The 19,940-nt window shown below is 54.6% G+C and overlaps 1 protein-coding gene across 3 annotated transcripts; it reads left to right on the top strand.

The window, feature by feature from the left end:
- Positions 1-514: 514 nt before the first annotated feature.
- abcd3a (ATP-binding cassette, sub-family D (ALD), member 3a) lies at positions 515-18,081 on the top strand. 3 transcript variants are annotated; one of them, XM_057012571.1, is made up of 23 exons: positions 515-670; positions 1,775-1,811; positions 1,884-1,982; positions 2,258-2,346; positions 4,267-4,336; positions 4,511-4,608; positions 5,344-5,467; positions 5,752-5,808; positions 8,224-8,366; positions 10,597-10,666; positions 10,769-10,838; positions 13,064-13,161; positions 13,247-13,338; positions 15,352-15,443; positions 15,522-15,588; positions 16,411-16,474; positions 16,547-16,624; positions 16,710-16,775; positions 16,852-16,941; positions 17,019-17,138; positions 17,221-17,325; positions 17,420-17,476; positions 17,556-18,081. In XM_057012571.1, the coding sequence occupies exons 1-23, from the start codon at positions 561-563 to the stop codon at positions 17,631-17,633; spliced, it is 1,974 nt and encodes a 657-aa protein (XP_056868551.1). In that variant the 5' UTR covers positions 515-560; the 3' UTR covers positions 17,634-18,081. The 3 variants fall into 3 exon arrangements, with proteins under 3 accessions (XP_056868551.1, XP_056868552.1, XP_056868553.1); XM_057012572.1 differs by having other exon boundaries at positions 527-573; XM_057012573.1 differs by having other exon boundaries at positions 533-670; positions 1,664-1,811.
- Positions 18,082-19,940: the final 1,859 nt, after the last annotated feature.

Raw genomic sequence — 19,940 nt, 5'->3', positions numbered from 1 at the left:
AATGTGTATTGTCCCAGATGGATGGATGGATGGATGGATGGATGGATGGATGGATGGATGGATGGTTGGATGGATGGATGGATGGATGGGTGGGTGGATGGATGGATGGATGGATAGATTCCTTTCAAACTCCCAGCGTCGGCGTCACTCAGGCCATCCACCAGGGGGCGACATAACCCCGCGAGGCTGCACGGGGCAGCAGAAGAAGAAGCTGCTGGAACTCTGAATGATGATAGATAGATAGATAGATAGATAGATAGATGATAGATAGATAGATAGATAGATAGATAGATAGATAGATAGATAGATAGATAGATAGATAGATAGATAGATAGATAGATAGATAGATAGATAGATAGATAGATAGATAATAGATAGATAGATAGATAGATAGATAGATAGATAGATAGATAGATAGATAGATAGATAGATAGATAGGCGGCGTCGGCGTCACTCAGGCCACCCACCAGGGGGCGACATAACCCCGCGAGGCTGCGTGCTGCAGCAGCAGAAGAAGAAGCTCCCGGAACTGGTCTGAATGATGTTGGAGCCAGTCAGTCATGGCGGCGTTCAGTAAGTACCTGACAGCGAGGAACTCCTCCATCGCAGGGGGGCTTTTGCTCGCCTTGTACCTGGTGAAACTCAGCAGGCGGACACACAAACGGAACAGGTGAGATGGTGGTGATGGACGCTGTTGGCACAAGCTTAAAGCGACGCTGTCAGACGGCCTAAAGATGCTAGTTACCAGGTGCTCGCTGTAGTTAGCAGGTGCTCGCTGTAGTTAGCAGGTGCTAGCTGTAGTTAGCAGGTGCTAGCTGTAGTTAGCAGGTGCTAGCTGTAGTTAGCAGGTGCTAGCTGTCAGTCCGAGGTGACAGCGACCTGCTGGGACGGTACGAACCGTCCTCGGGGCTCCAAAGTCTGCGCACTTTGGCCTCCGGTTGGTCCAGCAGCTCCAGTTCCTTGTCTGACTACATGGGTCCGTTTGTCTTAACATATAGTTTATATAGTATCTACAGACACAATAATATAATAATAATAATAATAAATATTTGGTGTGCAATATTTCTATATGTTGTATATCTGTATTTAACCATGTTGCCTTCTGGGTGGAACTTTGTGTTTCCTGGTTCTTGTTACATATTTACCAAGTATTTGGGTGAATATCAGGCCGAGAAAGTTAAAAAGTCTCTTGGTCTAAATTAATGGTAAATAAATAAATGTGAGCTGCGACTTTAACCCTAGCCCTAGCTAGGGTTGGTTTATGGATTAGGGTTGGGGGTCAGGGTTAGGGTTGGTTTATGGGTTAGGGGTCAGGGTTGGGGGTCAGTGTTAGGGTTGGTTTATGGGTTAGGGGTCAGGGTTGGGGGTCAGGGTTAGGGTTGGGTTAGGGGTCAGGGTCACGGTTAGGGTCAGTATTGGTTTATGGGTTAGGGGTCAGGGTCACGGTTAGGGTCAGTATTGGTTTATGGGTTAGGGTTAGGGGTCAGGGTCACGGTTAGGGGTTAAGGTTGGTTTATGGGTTAGGGGTTAGGGTTAGTTTATGGGTCAGGGGTTAGGGTTGGTTTATGGGTTAGGGGTCAGGGGTCAAGGTCAGGGTTCAGCTTCTCTCCATACAACAAACAACTCAGAGAATAAGCGGTAAACGAGCTTTAATTTAAAACAGAGCCAAAGGTGACGCTGAGGGTTTGGACCCGGGCTCCATGCAGGGTGACTCCTGAAGTCCCTCATGAAGGTCCTGCTGGTCTCCTCCTCCAACATTGTGGTTTCTTTGCAGGAGTGATGGGAGGACGGACGTGGTGCTCGGCGCTGAGGTACCGAGCTGCTCATGTTTGCTGGCATCAAGACCTCGGAGTCTCTTCTCACTCTGCTCTTCCTGTCTGCAGAAAGATGCCCGGAAGGACCGCGCTGCTGTGGACAAGCAGTTCCTCGTCCGGATCCTCAGGATTCTGCGCATCCTCGTGCCTCGTTTCTTCTGCATGGAGGTGAGAACCCCCCCCAGTAATATAAGGGTGTGGTTTCACTCCAGGAGGAGAACAATCCCTGGTGTTCCTGACCCTGACCCTGACCCTGACCCACGGTTCTTTGATAAGAACACCATGTGTGAGTGGATGTCAAGGTCCAGGAGGCTCCTCTGGCTCCTCCTAATCTCCACTGATTAGATATGGAGGGATAGTGGTGAAGGCCAGGAGCGGCCTTGAGGACGTGCGAGCCTCACCTGCTCTCTGACCGCCTCATGTCCTGCTTGTCTCTCCCACAGACCTGCTACCTGATCCTCATCGCTGCCATGTTGGTGGCCAGAACCTACTGTGATGTTTGGATGATTCAGAACGGCACAATGATAGAAAGGTGAGAGGGCATCGCTCCCCAGCATCATCATGCTGAGCCCAGGACTCGTGTTCCTGCCCCTCCAGCTGAGATGCCTGTGGACCTCCTCATGCACGGAGATCCTGGAGATCCTGGAGATCCACTGAGCCACGAGCACGGCTGCAGCTCCAGCAGCCTCCGTTGAGCACCAGCCACAACAGCCAGAACCCCTCCAGGTCCACTCAGGAGAAACAGAAAGACAGGGGTACTGTGAGCGGACCCTGTTGGCTCCCCCTGCAGCCCAGGCTGAGAGCAGCACAGCGGAGGATAGCTTTAAAGCTAGTGTTAGCACGTTTGTGCTAGCCAGCCTGTTGAGCTCCATGACCGTGATAAGAATCTGGAACAGGTAACTGGGTTTTCCAGCCTGTCAGCACTGGTGCCGCTAGCACTGGTGCCGCTAGCACTGGTGCCGCTAGCACTGGTGCCGCTAGCACTGCTCAAAGTTCACCGGTAATTAACGCCCGAGCTGTTTGACTGGCTGATCCGGCTGAGTGGAAAACTGATTCCCAGAACTACTTTGGTCTAACATTCCTGTGACCAGCAGCCAGAACACAGAAGAGCGCGTGTGTTGAGAGCTTCTGGAGGCAGATCGAGGCCTTGGTGCACAGAGCCCCTGCCCCTGCCCCTGCCCCTGCCCCTGCCCCTGCCCCTGCCCCTGCCCCTGCCCCTGCCCCTGCCCCACCCTGCCCCTGCCCCTGCCCCTGCCCCTGCCCCTGCCCCTGCCCCTGCCCCACCCTGCCCCTGCCCCTGCCCCTGCCCCTGCCCCTGCCCCTGCCCCTGAGGACCAGCTAAAGTGGCCTCTGTTAGCACACTAGCGGGTAGCTATCAATGCTCTCCTGGGTGTCTTGATGAAGTCTCTCCCCTAAATGATGAGTAAAGGCTCTAAACCTGGTTGACCTGCAGCTGCTCAGTGGGCAGCACCAAGATGGTGAAGTTCTGATGGATCTGATCTGATCTGATGGATCTGATCTGATCTGATGGATCTGATCTGATGGATCTGATCGATCTGATGGATCTGATCTGATGGATCTGATCAGATTGATCTGATCTGATGGATCTGATCAGATCTGATGGATCTGATCTGATCAGATTGATCTGATCTGATGGATCTGATCTGATGGATCTGATCTGATCTGATGGATCTGATCTGATCTGATTGATCTGATGGATCTGATCTGATGGATCTGATCTGATGGATCTGATCAGATTGATCTGATCTGATGGATCTGATCTGATGGATCTGATGGATCTGATCTGATCTGATGGATCTGATCTGATGGATCTGATCTGATGGATCTGATCAGATCTGATGGATCTGATCTGATGGATCTGATCTGATGGATCTGATTGGATCTGATCTGATGGATCTGATCTGATGGATCTGATCTGATGGATCTGATTGGATCTGATCTGATGGATCTGATCTGATCTGATGGATCTGATCAGATGGATCTGATCAGATGGATCTGATCAGATGGATCTGATCTGATCTGATTGATCTGATCTGATGGATCTGATCAGATGATCTGATCAGATGGATCTGATCAGATGGATCTGATCTGATGGATCTGATCAGATGGATCTGATCTGATTGATCTGATCTGATGGATCTGATCTGATGGATCTGATTGATCTGATCTGATGGCTCTGATCTGATGGATCTGATCTGATCTGATGGATCTGATCAGATTGATCTGATCTGATGGATCTGATCTGATGGATCTGATCTGATCTGATGGATCTGATCTGATCTGATCTGATGGCTCTGATCTGATGGATCTGATCTGATCTGATGGATCTGATCTGCTGGATCTGATCTGATCTGATGGATCTGATCTGATGGATCTGATCTGATGGATCTGATCTGATGGATCTCCTCTCTCTGCCTGTTCTGCTCTGCAGTGCAATCATCGGCCGCTCAGCGAAGGATTTCAAGTCCTACCTGTTCAGCTTCATCAAGTTCATGCCGGCTGTAAGTGTCTGGATGTGTGTCTGTTGTCTGAAGGACGGTTAGGTTAGGTTAGGGTTAACACTAGCTAGGGTTAACCCTAACCTAACCCTAACCCCAACCTGGAAATATAGAACTAGATGTAAATATTGCTGTAAACATCAAAGCAACCGTTGTTTTCTGACCCGCTGACTCCAGATCGCCCTGGTCAACAACTTCCTCAAGCTGGGTCTGAACGAAGTGAAGCTGCGGTTCCGTGAGAGGCTGACCAAAAGCCTGTACGACCAGTACCTCCAGTAAGTAGCACAGCTTAGCTTAGCTCAGCTTAGCTTAGCTTAGCTGGCTCTCTTCAGTGTTTTGGACATCAAAACCATGTTGCGCTGGAGCTGATTTCAGCCATTTAGAAGTGAGGCTAAACTGGGGGAAACCTTTGAATCCTGACTGGGCCGATGCTGCGATTCCCTTTGATGTTTTACTCAGGACTCTCAACTAAACGAGCGATTAGCAGCTAATTACCTGCAGGCTGCTGCTACTGCTGCTAATGCTACTGCTACTGTAGCTACTGCTGCTGCTAATCTAGCTACTGCTGCTGCTGCTGCTACTGCTGCTGCTACTGCTGCTACTGCTGCTACTGTAGCTACTGCTGCTACTACTGCTGCTACTGCTGCTAATGCTACTGCTACAGTAGCTACTGCTGCTACTGTAGCTACTCTAGCTACTGCTGCTGCTGCTACTCTAGCTACTGCTGCTAATGCTACTGCTACTGTAGCTACTGCTGCTGCTGCTACTGCTGCTGTAGCTACTGCTACTGTAGCTGCTGCTGCTGCTACTACTGCTACTGTAGCTACTGCTGCTACTACTGCTACTGTAGCTGCTGCTATTGCTGCTACTGCTACTACTGCTACTACTGCTGCTACTGCTACTGTAGCTGCTGCTATTGCTGCTACTGCTACTACTGCTACTGCTGTAACGTCACTACACCTGGAGATGATATTCATGTGCGTGTCTTCCTCTCTAATCTTGTTCTCCAGAGGTTTCACCTACTACAAAATGGGCAATCTGGACAACCGGATATCGAACCCAGACCAGCTGTTGACGCAGGACGTGGAGAAATTCTGCAACAGCGTGGTGGACCTGTATTCCAACCTTAGCAAGGTAGCTAACCCATATTAGCAAAGCGCAGGTTCATCTTATGGATGAACAACCACACTGGGAGCCTATTTCCTGCTCGTCCAAGATCCTCGTTCACAGACGTGAGGCTCTTCCTGGCGGACAGCTATCGAGCTAACTGGGACGGGACAGCTTGTCTGGGTTATTCCAGTTGTGAATCCCAGTATCGTTCCATTCCTGCTACTGTGGAAACATCCATTTGACTCGTTGACCTTTTGTGCCGGTATTGTAAATAATGGAGCAGCAGCCTCTCTTCTGTGTCTCCACAGCCTCTGCTGGATATTGGACTCTACATCTTTAAGCTAACAAGTGCCATCGGGGCTCAGGTAGGTTGAGAACTCAGAACTGAACGACATGTCCGTGACCAGTTGACACATCATGACTCTGCATGTCAGTGAGGGTAAACAGAAGTTACTCATCCTGGATTGGTCACCAGGGTTAGGGTTAGGCTTTGGGCTGGAACCCACAACCCTCTGCTCCTCAGCCCAGTTCCCAACAGACTGAGCTGGCAGCGCCACAACCAGGACTTGTTTGGTTTGGTGCAGCAACCATGGCTCCCCTGTAGGGTCCAACCAGGCTGGACCCGCTGGACCCCCTTTAGCAAACGTCACGATGCTTCGGGGGTTTTTTCTTTGTGGGGTTTCATGCTGCCGCTGATGGATGATCTTTTTGGGAGTTCAGCCAGGAAGCCGGTTCAGTAACCCAGCCTAGTGGATCGGGTTTGCTGCTCTTTGTGTGACTGAACTCCTTTCTTCTGGGTTAGGGGTTAGGTTTGGGGTCAGGGACAGGGTCAGGGTTAGGGTCAGGGTTAGGGTTAGAGGGTTAGAGGGTCAGGGTTAGAGGGTTAGAGGGTTAGGGTAGAGGGTTAGGGTTAGAGGGTTAGGGTTAGAGGGTTCGGGTTAGAGGGTTAGGGTTAGAGGGTTCGGGTTAGAGGGTTAGGGTTAGAGGGTTAGGGTTAGAGGGTTAGGGTTAGAGGGTTCGGGTTAGAGGGTTCGGGTTAGAGGGTTAGGGTTAGAGGGTTAGGGTCAGGGTTAGGGACAGGGTCAGGGTTAGAGAGATTAGGGTTAGGGTCAGGGTTAGAGGGTCAGGGTTAGGGTCAGGGTTAGGGATTGAGGTTAGGGTTAGAGGTTAGGGTTAGAGGGATTAGGGTTAGAGGGTTAGGGTTAGAGGGTTAGGGTTAGAGGGTTAGGGTTAGGGTCAGGGTTAGGGACAGGGTCAGGGTTAGAGGGATTAGGGTTAGAGGGTTAGGGTAGAGGGTTAGGGTTAGGGACAGGGTCAGGTTAGAGGGTTAGGGTTAGAGGGTTAGGGTCAGGGTTAGGGACAGGGTCAGGGTCAGGGTTAGAGGGATTAGGGTTAGGGACAGGGTCAGGGTTAGAGGGTTAGGGTTAGAGGGTCAGGGTTAGGGACAGGGTCAGGGTTAGAGGGATTAGGGTTAGGGACAGGGTCAGGGTTAGAGGGTTAGGGTTAGAGGGTTAGGGTTAGAGGGATTAGGGTTAGAGGGATTAGGGTTAGAGGGTTAGGGTTAGAGGGTTAGGGTTAGAGGGATTAGGGTTAGAGGGTTAGGGTCAGGGTTAGGGACAGGGTCAGGGTTAGAGGGATTAGGGTTAGGGACAGGGTCAGGGTTAGAGGGATTAGGGTCAGGGTCAGGGTCAGGGCTAGAGGGTCAGGGTTAGAGGGTTAGAGGGACAGGGTTAGGGTCAGGGTTAGAGGGTTAGAGGGACAGGGTCAGGGCTAGAGGGTTAGAGGGCTAGAGGGTCAGGGTTAGAGGGTTAGAGGGACAGGGTCAGGGTTAGAGGGTCAGGGTCAGGGTTAGAGGGTCAGGGTTAGAGGGTTAGAGGGACAGGGTTAGGGTCAGGGTTAGAGGGTTAGAGGGACAGGGTTAGGGTCAGGGTCAGGGCTAGAGGGTCAGGGTTAGGGACAGGGTTAGGGTTAGGGTTAGTGGGTCAGGGTTAGTGGGTCAGGGTTAGAGGGACAGGGTTAGGGACAGGGTTAGGGTCAGGGTTAGTGGGTCAGGGTTAGAGGGTCAGGGTTAGAGGGTCAGGGCTAACCCTAGCCCTGACTGAGCACCAGCGGTCTCACTTTTAGATGTCAGTCGTCCAGAATTCCACTGGATTTCTGCTAGTTCTCCAAAGACCTTTCAGCTCTGATCCAAGAGGCTTCTCCACTTCTGGAAGAACCTTTTTCTCTCTCTTTATCCCTTTTGGGGTGATGAGGAGGATCCTGGAGCCAATCATACATACGAGCCACGCAGGTCTGCCTTCGGCCCTCTGGGAGCATTTGGGAGTTAGGTACCTTGCTCAAGGGTACCGCGGCAGTGCTCTGAAGGTGTTCTGGCACGACCCATGTTTAGTCCAGTGGGAGCTACCGCCCCCTGGTGGAAGGGTTCAGTGCTAATGTCCATTATTAAGGGGGTGTTCCTGGTGGTCCTGTGATGTTGGGGCGGACCAGTGGGAATCTCTCTAGCAGCCTCTGGTGTCCACGCCTCCTCCTCTGATCACTGAAGGTTTTGTTCTGCTTATCAAAAATGCTCCTTTTATTCCTCTTATCAAAGCATCTTTTGTCTCTGGCTGAATAAAGGAACATTGCTGCCTTCTGGTGAGGCGAAAAGAAGCATTTTGTTAAAGATCAAAGGAAGAGGGGCATCAAAGGACGAGGGGCGTCATCCTCTATCAGAGAAGAGTCTGGCAGAAGGATCCGTGAGGTGGTCCTGTTAGCTTCATGAACCTTCCTCTCCTGTGCAGGGTCCAGCCATCATGATGACCTACCTGCTGATCTCAGGTCTGTTCCTGACCAGACTGAGGAGGCCCATTGGTAAAATGACGGTCATCGAGCAGCGCTACGAAGGAGAATATCGTTATGTTAACTCCCGCCTCATCACCAACAGGTAGGCCTCTGGGGGGGTGCTAGCCTTGAACTACCGCCATCAGGGTTGGTGGTTGTTCGGTGCCTGGATTAGAGGGAAGGGTTCAGGCAGCTGGCAAACGCTACGCTAGCAACGGGGATGGTCCCGACCTCGTGAGAGGGATGAAGCAAAGCAGATTCAGGAAGGTTCAGGAGTTTCTCAAGGATGAGGACGCATCGGGTTCCACTGCACAACCAGCAGGGTGTCACCTGTGGAGGAGGAGGAGGCCCCCCAGAAGATGGGTTAGGGTTCAGGTGGATCCATCGGCTGCTCATTACCAGCCAGATGTTTATCAGATCCAGTTTGAATGGAAAACTTGCAGCTGTGCACGTTGCTGGAGGAAACGTGCACAGCTGCAAGGACCTCCCACCAAACTCTTCTGGGACATTTGCATTAGTAACTGTCATCTGCCTGAAGCCAGGCTGGTCGTCAGCCTGCAGGGAGCCTGGATCAGGGTTAGGGGTTAGGATCAGGGTTAGGGGTTGAGGTTAAGGGCTAGGATCAGGGTTAGGGGTTAGGCGTTAGGATCAGGGTTAGGGATTGAGGTTAGGGGTTAGGATCAGGGTTAGGGGTTGAGGTTAAGGGTTAGGATCAGGGTTAGGGGACTAGGGTTAGGGGTTAGGATCGGGGTTAAGGGTTAGGGGTTAGGATCAGGGTTAGGGGTTGAGGTCAAGGGTTAGGATCAGGGTTAGGGGGTTAGGGGTTAGGGGTTAGGATCAGGGTTAGGGGTTGAGGTTAGGGGTTACGATCAGGGTTAGGGGTTGAGGTTAAGGGTTAGGATCAGGGTTAGGGGTTGAGGTTAGGGGTTAGGGGTTAAGGGTTAGGAGGTAGGATCAGGGTTAGGGGTTAAGGGTTAGGGGTAGGATCAGGGTTAGGGGTTGAGGTTAGGGGTTAGGGGCTAGGGTTAGGGGTTAAGGGTTAGGAGGTAGGATCAGGGTTAGGGATTGAGGTTAGGGGTTAGGATCAGGGTTAGGGGTTGAGGTTATGGGTTAGGATCAGGGTTAGGGGTTGGGGATAAGGGTTAGGGGATAAGGGTTAGGATTGGGGTTAGGGGTTAAGGGTTAGGTGTTGGGGCTAGGGTTAGGGGTTAAGGGTTAGGATCGGGGTTAGGATCAGGGTTAGGGCTGAAGACTGTTAGCATCTCGTTAGCTTAGATTAACAGAAGAATTCCCAAAATGTGCATTTGTGCAATATTTGCCGGTTTCCTTTGAACAGTTCCTGGTCACTACTTTACCCCACCAGCCAGCATCAGCTCCACTTGTCTCCTTCTGCTTGGTTCAGAACAAAGAGGCCAGTCAGTCAGAGCTGGAGGACTCTGGTGACTGGCACCGCAGGGACATGAAGCCATGACTGATGGAACCTGGCCTGAGGGACTCTGTCCTGCAGGAGTCCGCTCAAACTGTCCCTGTTGTCTGTGGCACCGTGAGTGTCTGCAGACGGCTGCATGTCTGCAATCTAGAACCCTGCAGGTCAAGAGCAGAACCTGAACCTGTCATCCAGACCTTGAGTCAGGGGACAGGTCCGACACAGCCGATCCACGACCTGACGTGGGACCGGTGACGTGGGACAGTGTTGGGGTCCCCAGCAACTGTCTTTCCCAGCTGCTGGATCATCCTGGTCCCACAGAAGCAAATGTGGGCGGTCCTGGAGGTTCCCGCCCCGTTGTCTCCTCCTGCTTTGGGAACGAGATGTTCCCTCGGAACTGTCAGCGGCCGTTCTGGGCGTGGCTTGACGTGCTCCTCCACTTCCATCCCATACGTGTGCTCGGAGAACAGCCCTTCCTGCACATCAGCCTTCGTCAGGGTCGTGTCCTCATGCAGGTGGACCATGATCCCGAGCAGCAGAGCAGCTCCAGAGGCCACAACGATACAGGCTTTTGACAACTGGTCTGTTCCTTTAGTCTTTGGATCCTTCTGGTGTCCTCCACTAAACCTGCCTGACGCGTTGTGTTCATGCTCATCACTCTGTTGATGAATTGGTCACAAACCCCCTGGTCTGTGACGGAGCAGGACCCTGCTCCTGGTCTTCTGTCGTCCTGGTTTTCTCATCTTTCTCCGGGTCTTGCTGCTGCTTCAGGGTCTGGAGAGTAGGGTTAAGGTTAGGGGTTAGGGTTAACCCTAACCCTAACCCTAACCCTAACCCTAATGATGTGGAGCCGGACTCTCCAGGCTGCTGCTTCCCTTTCACTGACCCGCCGTTGTCTCTGCTGCAGTGAGGAGATCGCCTTCTATAACGGCAACCTGAGGGAGAAGCAGACCATCCACGCCACCTTCAAGAAACTGGTGGGTAACAGCTGTATGGGGGCCCCTGTGGGCCGAGGCCCAGGACCGTGGTAGACCGTGTCTTCAGAGTTGTCTTGCTCAGCTTCAGTGTTTCCTCTGCAGGTGGACCATTTGCACAGCTTCATCTTCTTTCGCTTTTCCATGGGATTTATTGACAGCATCATTGCCAAATGTAAGCAACCCTGACCCTAACCCTGACCCTGACCCTAACCCTGACCCTTACCCTGACCCTAACCCTGAGCCTGACCCTAACCCTGTCTCTGAGCCTAACCCTGACCCTGACTCTGAGCCTAACCCTGACCCGAACCCTGACCCTGACCCTGACCCGAACCCTGACCCTGACCCTGACCCTGACCCTGACTCTGACCCTAACCCTGACTCTGACCCTAACCCTGACCCTAGCCCTGACCCTAACCCTGACTCTGACCCTGACCCTAGCCCTGACCCTGACCCTGACCCTGACCCTAACCCTGACCCTGGCTCTGACCCTGACCCTAATCCTGACCCTGACTTTGACCCTAACCCTGACCCTGACCGTGACCCTAACCCTGACCCTGGCTCTGACCCTGACCCTAATCCTGACCCTAGCCCTGACCCTAATCCTAACCCTGACCCTGTCCCTGACCCTGACCCTGTCCCTGTCCCTGTCCCTGTCCCTGTCCCTAACCCTGACTCTGACCCTAACCCTGACCCTAATCCTGTCCCTGTCCCTAACCCTGACTCTGACCCTGACTCTAACCCTGACCCTAACCCTGACTCTAACCCTGACCCTAACCCTAACTCTGAGCCTAACCCTAACCCTGACCCTGAGCCTGACTCTGAGCCTAACCCTGTCTCTGACCCTAACCCTGACCCTAACCCTGACCCTGAGCCTGACCCTAACCCTGACCCTAACCCTGACCCTAACCCTGACTCTAACCCTGACTCTAACCCTGTCTCTGACCCTAACCCTGACCCTGACCCTAACCCTGTCCCTGTCCCTGACCCTAACCCTGAGCCTGACCCTAACCCTGTCTCTGAGCCTAACCCTGACCCTGACTCTGAGCCTAACCCTGACCCGAACCCTGACCCTGACCCTGACCCGAACCCTGACCCTGACCCTAACCCTGACCCTGACTCTGACCCTAACCCTGACTCTGACCCTAACCCTGACCCTAGCCCTGACCCTAACCCTGACTCTGACCCTGACCCTAGCCCTGACCCTGACCCTGACCCTAACCCTAACCCTGACCCTGGCTCTGACCCTGACCCTAATCCTGACCCTGACTTTGACCCTAACCCTGACCCTGACCGTGACCCTAACCCTGACCCTGGCTCTGACCCTGACCCTAATCCTGACCCTAGCCCTGACCCTAATCCTAACCCTGACCCTGTCCCTGACCCTGACCCTGTCCCTGTCCCTGTCCCTGTCCCTGTCCCTAACCCTGACTCTGACCCTGACCCTGACCCTAATCCTGTCCCTGTCCCTAACCCTGACTCTGACCCTGACTCTAACCCTAACCCTGACTCTGAGCCTAACCCTGACCCTAATCCTGACTCTGACCCGAACCCTGACCCTGACCCTAACCCTGACCCTGACCCTAACCCTGACTCTGACCCTGACCCTAGCCCTAACCCTGACTCTGACCCTGACCCTGACCCTGACTCTGACCCTAACCCTGGCTCTGACCCTGACCCTAATCCTGACCCTAGCCCTGACCCTGTCCCTAACCCTGACTCTGACCTTAACCCTGACTCTGACCCTAACCCTAACCCTGACCCTAATCCTGACCCTGACCCTAACCCTGACTCTAACCCTAACCCTAACCCTGACTCTGAGCCTAACCCTGACCCTGACCCTGACCCTAATCCTGACTCTGACCCTGACTCTGACTCTGACCCTGACTCTGGCTCTGACTCTGACTCTGACTCTGACTCTGACCCTGACCCTGACTCTGACTCTGACTCTGACCCTGACCCTAACCCTAACCCTAACCCTGACTCTGAGCCTAACCCTGACCCTGACCCTGACCCTAACCCTGACTCTGAGCCTAACCCTGACCCTGACTCTGAGCCTAACCCTGACCCCAACCCTGACCCTGACCCTGACCCTGACTCTGACTCTGACCCTGACCCTGACCGTGACCGTGACCGTGACCCTGGCCCTAACCCTAGCCCTGAGCCTGATCCTGACCCTAGCCCTGACCCTGACCCTAGCCCTGAGCCTGACCCTGACCCTAGCCCTGACCCTGACCCTAGCCCTGACCCTGACCCTGACCCTCTGCACCTGTCATGGACGTGTTGTTAAATAGAGATGGAGCAGATAAAGTGTCTCCACAGCCTGAAGCCGTGCTGATGCTCCCACGGTTCTGTGGTGCCGACCTGATCCGTCTCCAATTCTGTGTTCCTCCTCTCCAGATGTGGCGACAGTGGTGGGTTACCTGGTGGTCAGCCGACCTTTCCTCAATCTGGCACACCCCCGGCACCTGCGCAGCTCACACTCGGAGCTACTGGAGGTCTGACACACACACACACGCACACACACACACACACACACAGAAGCTGGTTGTAACCTTGACCTGACTTTGATGTGACCTTCAGGACTACTATCAGAGTGGAAGGATGCTGCTGCGAATGTCCCAGGCTTTAGGCAGGATCGTGCTCGCTGGACGAGAAATGACTCGCCTGTCAGGGTGAGTTGGGGGACGTGGACCTGTGTAGGGAAACACCTGTGTAGGGAAACACCTGGGTAGGGAAACACCTGGGTAGGGAAACACCTGGGTAGGGAAACACCTGGGTAGGGAAACACCTGATGAAGCTCACCTGATTGGTTCCTGCTGCTTCATTGGGATGGACCTGTGTAGGGAAACACCTGGGTAGGGAAACACCTGTGTAGGGAAACACCTGATAAAGTTTCCCTACACAGGTCCATCCCACTGAAGGGGGTTAGGGTTAGGGTGAGCTGCTCCCTGCAGCTGGTGCACATCTGCCTGCTCCACACAGCTCCCACGTCCCCGACCAGGGGGGCCGGCATCCTTCACACAGTCATGAGTGGTGCCACTGCCTCGGACCCTCTGATCACTGCTCCTCCTCCTCCCCCTGAGGAGGACCTGGCACAGGTCAGGGCTCCTCCTCCTCCCCCTGAGGAGGACCTGGCACAGGTCAGGGCTCCTCCTCCTCCCCCTGAGGAGGACCTGGCACAGGTCAGGGCTCCTCCTCCTCCCGCTGAGGAGGACCTGGCACAGGTCAGGGCTCCTCCTCCCCCTGAGGAGGACCTGGCACAGGTCAGGGCTCCTCCTCCTCCCCCTGAGGAGGACCTGGCACAGGTCAGGGCTCCTCCTCCTCCCCCTGAGGAGGACCTGGCACAGGTCAGGGCTCCTCCTCCTCCCCGTGAGGAGGACCTGGCACAGGTCAGGGCTCCTCCTCCTCCCCGTGAGGAGGACCTGGCACAGGTCAGGGCTCCTCCTCCCCCCCGTGAGGAGGACCTGGCACAGGTCAGGGCTCCTCCTCCCCCTGAGGAGGACCTGGCACAGGTCAGGGCTCCTCCTCCTCCCCCTGAGGAGGACCTGGCACAGGTCACTGCTCCTCCTCCTCCCCCTGAGGAGGACCTGGCACAGGTCACTTCTCCTCCTCCCCCTGAGGAGGACCTGGCACAGGTCACTGCTCCTCCTCCTCCCCATGAGGAGGACCTGGCACAGGTCAGGGCTCCTCCTCCTCCCCCTGAGGAGGACCTGGCACAGGTCAGGGCTCCTCCTCCTCCCCCTGAGGAGGACCTGGCACAGGTCAGGGCTCCTCCTCCTCCCCCTGAGGAGGACCTGGCACAGGTCAGGGCTCCTCCTCCTCCCCCTGAGGAGGACCTGGCACAGGTCACTGCTCCTCCTCCTCCCCCTGAGGAGGACCTGGCACAGGTCAGGGCTCCTCCTCCTCCCCGTGAGGAGGACCTGGCACAGGTCACTGCTCAGCAGGGTCAGGGCTTCTACATCTCCATGGTCCCCCCCCCCCCCCCATTACAGGCATTAAAACAATCAAGACGGTCCCCGTTTGGTCTCCCAGGTCAGCACGCTGATCAGCTGGAGGACAGAACCAGGCAGTCCTCACGCTCACATTTCTCCTTCTATGTTTAGATTCAAGCTCACGTTGAAGCCACATATAACCAGAGATAATCAGGTGTTTCCCTAACCCCTAGGTTAGGGTTAGGGTTGGGGTCCAGGTTTAGGGTTAGGGTCCAGGGTTGGGGTCCAGGGTTAGGGTCCAGGTTTAGGTTAGGGTCCAGGGTTAGGGTTAGGGTCCAGGGTTAGGGTTAGGGTTAGGGTTAGGGTTAGGGTTAGGGTTAGGGTCCAGGGTTAGGGTTAGGGTCAGGGTTAGGGTCCAGGGTTAGGCTCCAGGGTCCAGGGTTAGGGTCCAGGTTAGGGTTAGGGTCCAGGGTTAGGGTCCAGGGTTAAGGTCCAGGGTTAGGGTCCAGGGTCCAGGGTTAGGGTCCAGGTTAGGCTCCAGGGTCCAGGGTTAGGGTCCAGGGTTAGGGTTAGGGTCCAGGGTTAGGGTCCAGGGTTAGGGTTAGGGTCCAGGGTTAAGGTCCAGGGTCCAGGGTTAGGGTCCAGGGTTCGGCCAAATGTCCAGCTGAAGGTTGTTCAGAGGTCATGTGAGCGAAGCTGCTGTCCCCCTGAACTGTGGTTATTACTGCTCATGGTGTCTTCTGTCCCTCACAGATTCACAGCTCGCATTACTGAGCTGATGAAGGTTCTGAAGGAGCTGAATGCTGGGAGATATGAACGCACCATGGTGACCCAGCAGGACAAAGGTCAGGGACGGGCTGGTTAGCATAGCCATCTAGCTGTTGTCTGCTAACTAACTAACTGTCTCTGTTCTCATGATTCAGATGCTGTGGACAAACTCATGTTGGTGCCTGGAAGTGGACGCGTCATCAACAGAGATAATATAATCAAGTAAGGATGATGTCAATGTTGAGAGTGATGCACCTGTGGCACCTGCAACACCCCGGCTAACACACCTACACAGGTGCTGTCCTCAGAGCGGGCGGGAAGCAGGAAAAGCCGAGACGTTTAAGGGTCGGGAGAGCTCCTGTTGTATTGACCTAGCTAGCATCATGCTTGGAGCCACGTGGTTACTCACAGAGGAGGGTTTTCATCTTCACCTTGAAGTACGGAGCGAGTCTTCCTCCCCGACCTGGACCGGGGGCTTGTGGGGCTGAGGACCCTTTGGGACGACCCTCTGCTTGAGGGTCGTCTTGATTTGAGAGCCACAATAATCCAATATAATCGCTGATGGTGGAGCTTCAAGTGAGCGTCCCTGACGCTCGTGGCTGAGCCACAAGCTGTGCTAGACTCAACAGAGGACACGCTCCGGGTCCTGTCCTCAGCTCTGGCCCGAAGGACAGCCCAGGGGTTGGAGGTCTGGTTGTTGCCCCTTGGATCCTGGACTCTGTTTAGTCCTGTGTGTCCTGAGTCCAGACTGGTTATCAGGACCAGTAGGGCCTGGAGGGTTCCTCTTCTCACAATAGTTGGGAGCTCACCTGGTAACCCCAACCCTCTGGGTGGGGGGGGGGGGGGGCTAGTTTCATTCTTCTAAATAATACCCTTGGACTGACTGATATTGATTGGAACGTACGTTAGTAGTAGGCACCCAAAGCAGGCGGGCCGGCAGAGCCAGACAGGAAGTGACGGCGTACTTTAGCACCGCCTTCACCGTTGCTCCAACGTTGCCCGTCTGCTGCTGTCTCAGCCTCCAGCTTGGACCTTGTTTTTCAGATTTGACCACACCCCACTAGCAACACCCAACGGGGACGTCCTGATCAGAGACCTGAGCTTTGAGGTAAGATCCCGACTCCCCTCATCACATGACCAGAAGCCTCCGGTCCGTCCTTCACCTCTGTCTTCTCTGAAGGTGAGATCTGGCACCAATGTTCTTGTGTGTGGACCAAACGGCTGTGGGAAGAGTTCCCTGTTCAGAGCCCTGGGAGAGGTGAGGAGGGGGCTGGGTGTGGGGGTCTGAGGGGGTCTGAGGGGGTCTTTGTATGAAAGGTCCTCTTCTGCTTGTTTCCTTGTAGCTGTGGCCTTTGTTTGGAGGAAGCTTGACCAAACCTGAGCGAGGGAAACTGTTCTACGTTCCTCAGGTTGGGAACCAGTCACGTCTCTTTGTTACGTCTGGTGTGTGAGGGAGGTGTGTGTAAGACAGCTGCTGTGTTTCAGAGACCCTACATGACCCTGGGATCCCTCAGGGACCAGGTCATTTATCCCGACACCCAGGAGGAGCAGAGGAACAAGGGGATCTCTGATCAGGTTGCAGACACACCTTCCATTCCCTCCTCTGACTGTGTCCCCTATGAGCCTCTTCATTTGGCTCCTCCTGTGTTCAGGTGCTGAAGGAATACCTGGACAATGTCCAGCTGGGTCACATTCTGGAGAGGGAGGGCTCCTGGGACGTGGTCCAGGACTGGATGGATGTTCTCAGCGGGGGAGAGAAGCAGAGGATGGCTGTAAGGAGACCTCTCTGCTCCTCAGACTAAAGACGTCCACACAGGTCATGTCTCATCATCACTGTGTTTGTGCCGGACCCAGATGGCCCGGCTCTTCTACCACAAGCCTCAGTTCGCCATCCTGGACGAGTGCACCAGTGCCGTGAGTGTGGATGTGGAGGACTACATCTACAGCCACTGCAGGAAGGTAGGACCAGGGGCCGCTGAGCTGAGGAGCTGCTCTGATGTGAGGTCATCTGTGATCAGCTCAGGGTGACACGGTTGTCCTCCTCCCTCCACAGGTGGGCATCACCCTGTTCACGGTGTCCCACAGGAAGTCTCTGTGGAAGCATCACAAGGTTCGCCTGCTGTCCCGTCTCCAGCTGCTCCGTGTGAGCTGCCCCCCCTCTCAACATCTTGTCCTCCTCTCTTCTCCAGTTCTACCTCCACATGGACGGAAGAGGCAACTACGAGTTCAAGCCCATCACAGAGGAAACGGTGGAGTTTGGTTCGTAGTGGCCTGGACCTGATCCAACCTGAGCCATTCAGGCCAGGAAGCACTGAGGAGCGTTTTAATCCCTTAATTCTTCTGGATCACTTCTTCAATCATTAACGTCTCTGAGATTAGTCCTGAAGGAACTGTTGCCAAATGTGAGGCTGCTCTTTATGCACGGGAGCTGAACAAGTGACGGTGACGGACGCGGAGTCCTACTAATTTATTGTGTTCTCATGTAATCAGAAGAGTTCCAGATGTGGCGTCGTTAGGTGTCCACACGTAACAACACTAATGCAGGGTCAGGGTTGGGGTCGGGGCCGGGGCCGGGGCCGGGGTCGGGGCCGGGGCCAGGGCCAGGGCCAGGGCCAGGGCACAGCAGGTGGGCTCCGTCCTTCTGTCCATCTCTGCTGCCTCTGGATCCACTTTTATATGCAACATCTCATTAAATCATAGTTTGACACATCCACAGATGAGCTGCATTCCTTTCTGAGCACCTGTTCTTCCACAGGTTCAGTCTACAGCTCGTGCACCAGCACGTGCACTCTCTTTGCTGTGTGACGGTTCAGGCTCGGTCTTCATCGGGGGATCAGAGACCTGTGTGTGTGTGTGTGCGTGTGTGTGTGTGTGCACCCATACACATGCACTTATCCAGGCTGACTCTGGTAGACATTTATGAGTCCGTTATAACAACTGCAGAGCAAAGGTCAAACATCAGGTTTGGTGTCCGTGCACCATCAAAGGGGTTAGGAGTTAGGTTAGGGATTAGGGTTAGGAGTTAGGTTGGGGATTAGGGTTAGGAGTTAGGTTGGGGATTAGGGTTAGAAGTTAGGTTAGGGATTAGGGTTAGGAGTTAGGTTAGGGATTAGGGTTAGAAATTAGGGTTAGGGATTAGGGTTAGGAGTTAGGTTAGGGATTAGGGTTAGGAGTTAGGTTAGGGATTAGGGTTAGAAATTAGGGTTAGGGCTTCGGGTTCGCCGTTCGCCGTTCGGTTCGGGGTTCGGCGTTCGGTTCGGGCTTCGGGTTCGCCGTTCGCCGTTCGGTTCGGGGTTCGGCGTTCGGTTCGGGCTTCGGGTTCGCCCTTCGGGCTTCGGGTTCGCCCTTCGGGCTTCGGGTTCGCCCTTCGGGCTTCGGGTTCGCTGTTCGGTTCGGGGTTCGGCGTTCGGTTCGGGCTTCGGGTTCGCTGTTCGGTTCGGGGTTAGGAGTTAGGTTAGGGATTAGGGTTAGAAGTTAGAAGTTAGGTTAGGGGTTAGGAGTTAGGTTAGGGATTAGGGTTAGAAGTTAGGGATTAGGGTTAGAAGTTAGGTTAGGGATTAGGGTTAGAAGTTAGGTTAGGGTTAGAAGTTAGGTTAGGGGTTAGGGTTAGAAGTTAGGTTAATGTTGGCCAGCCCTGACCTGACCTAGACCCTAACGTTGGCCCGCCCTGACCTGACCTAGACCCTAACGTTGGCCCAGCCCTGACCTGACCCTGGGCCTAATGTTGGCCCAGCCCCTGACATAGACCCTAACGTTGGCCCAGCCCTGACCTGACCTAGACCCTAACGTTGGCCCAGCCCCTGACATAGACCCTAACGTTGGCCCAGCCCTGACCTGACCCTAACGTTGGCCCAGCCCTGACCTAGACCCTAATGTTGGCCAGCCCTGACCTGACCTAGACCCTAATGTTGGCCAGCCCTGACCTGACCCTGGGCCTAACGTTGGCCCAGCCCTGACCTGACCCAGACCCTAACGTTGGCCCAGCCCTGACCTGACCTAGACCCTAACGTTGGCCCAGCCCTGACCTGACCTAGACCCTAACGTTGACCAGCCCTGACCTGACCCAGACCCTAACGTTGGCCCAGCCCTGACCTGACCTAGACCCTAACGTTGGCCCAGCCCTGACCTGACCTAGACCCTAACGTTGGCCCAGCCTGACCTGACCCAGACCCTAACGTTGGCCCAGCCCTGACCTGACCTAGACCCTAACGTTGGCCCAGCCCTGACCTGACCCTAACGTTGGCCCAGCCCTGACCTAGACCCTAACGTTGGCCCAGCCCCTGACATAGACCCTAACGTTGGCCCAGCCCTGACCTGACCCTGGGCCTAATGTTGGCCCAGCCCTGACCTGACCCAGACCCTAACGTTGGCCCAGCCCTGACCTGACCCAGACCCTAACGTTGGCCCAGCCCCTGACATAGACCCTAACGTTGGCCCAGCCCTGACCTGACCCAGACCCTAACGTTGGCCCAGCCCTGACCTGACCCAGACCCTAACGTTGGCCCAGCCCTGACCCAGACCCTAACGTTGGCCCAGCCCCTGACATAGACCCTAACGTTGGCCCAGCCCTGACC

This window comes from Takifugu flavidus, chromosome 17 (assembly GCF_003711565.1).
Source record: "Takifugu flavidus isolate HTHZ2018 chromosome 17, ASM371156v2, whole genome shotgun sequence".
NCBI lineage: Eukaryota > Metazoa > Chordata > Actinopteri > Tetraodontiformes > Tetraodontidae > Takifugu > Takifugu flavidus.
The sequence above is the reverse complement of the archived record's forward strand: the minus strand, read 5'-3'. Positions and strand labels throughout refer to the sequence as shown.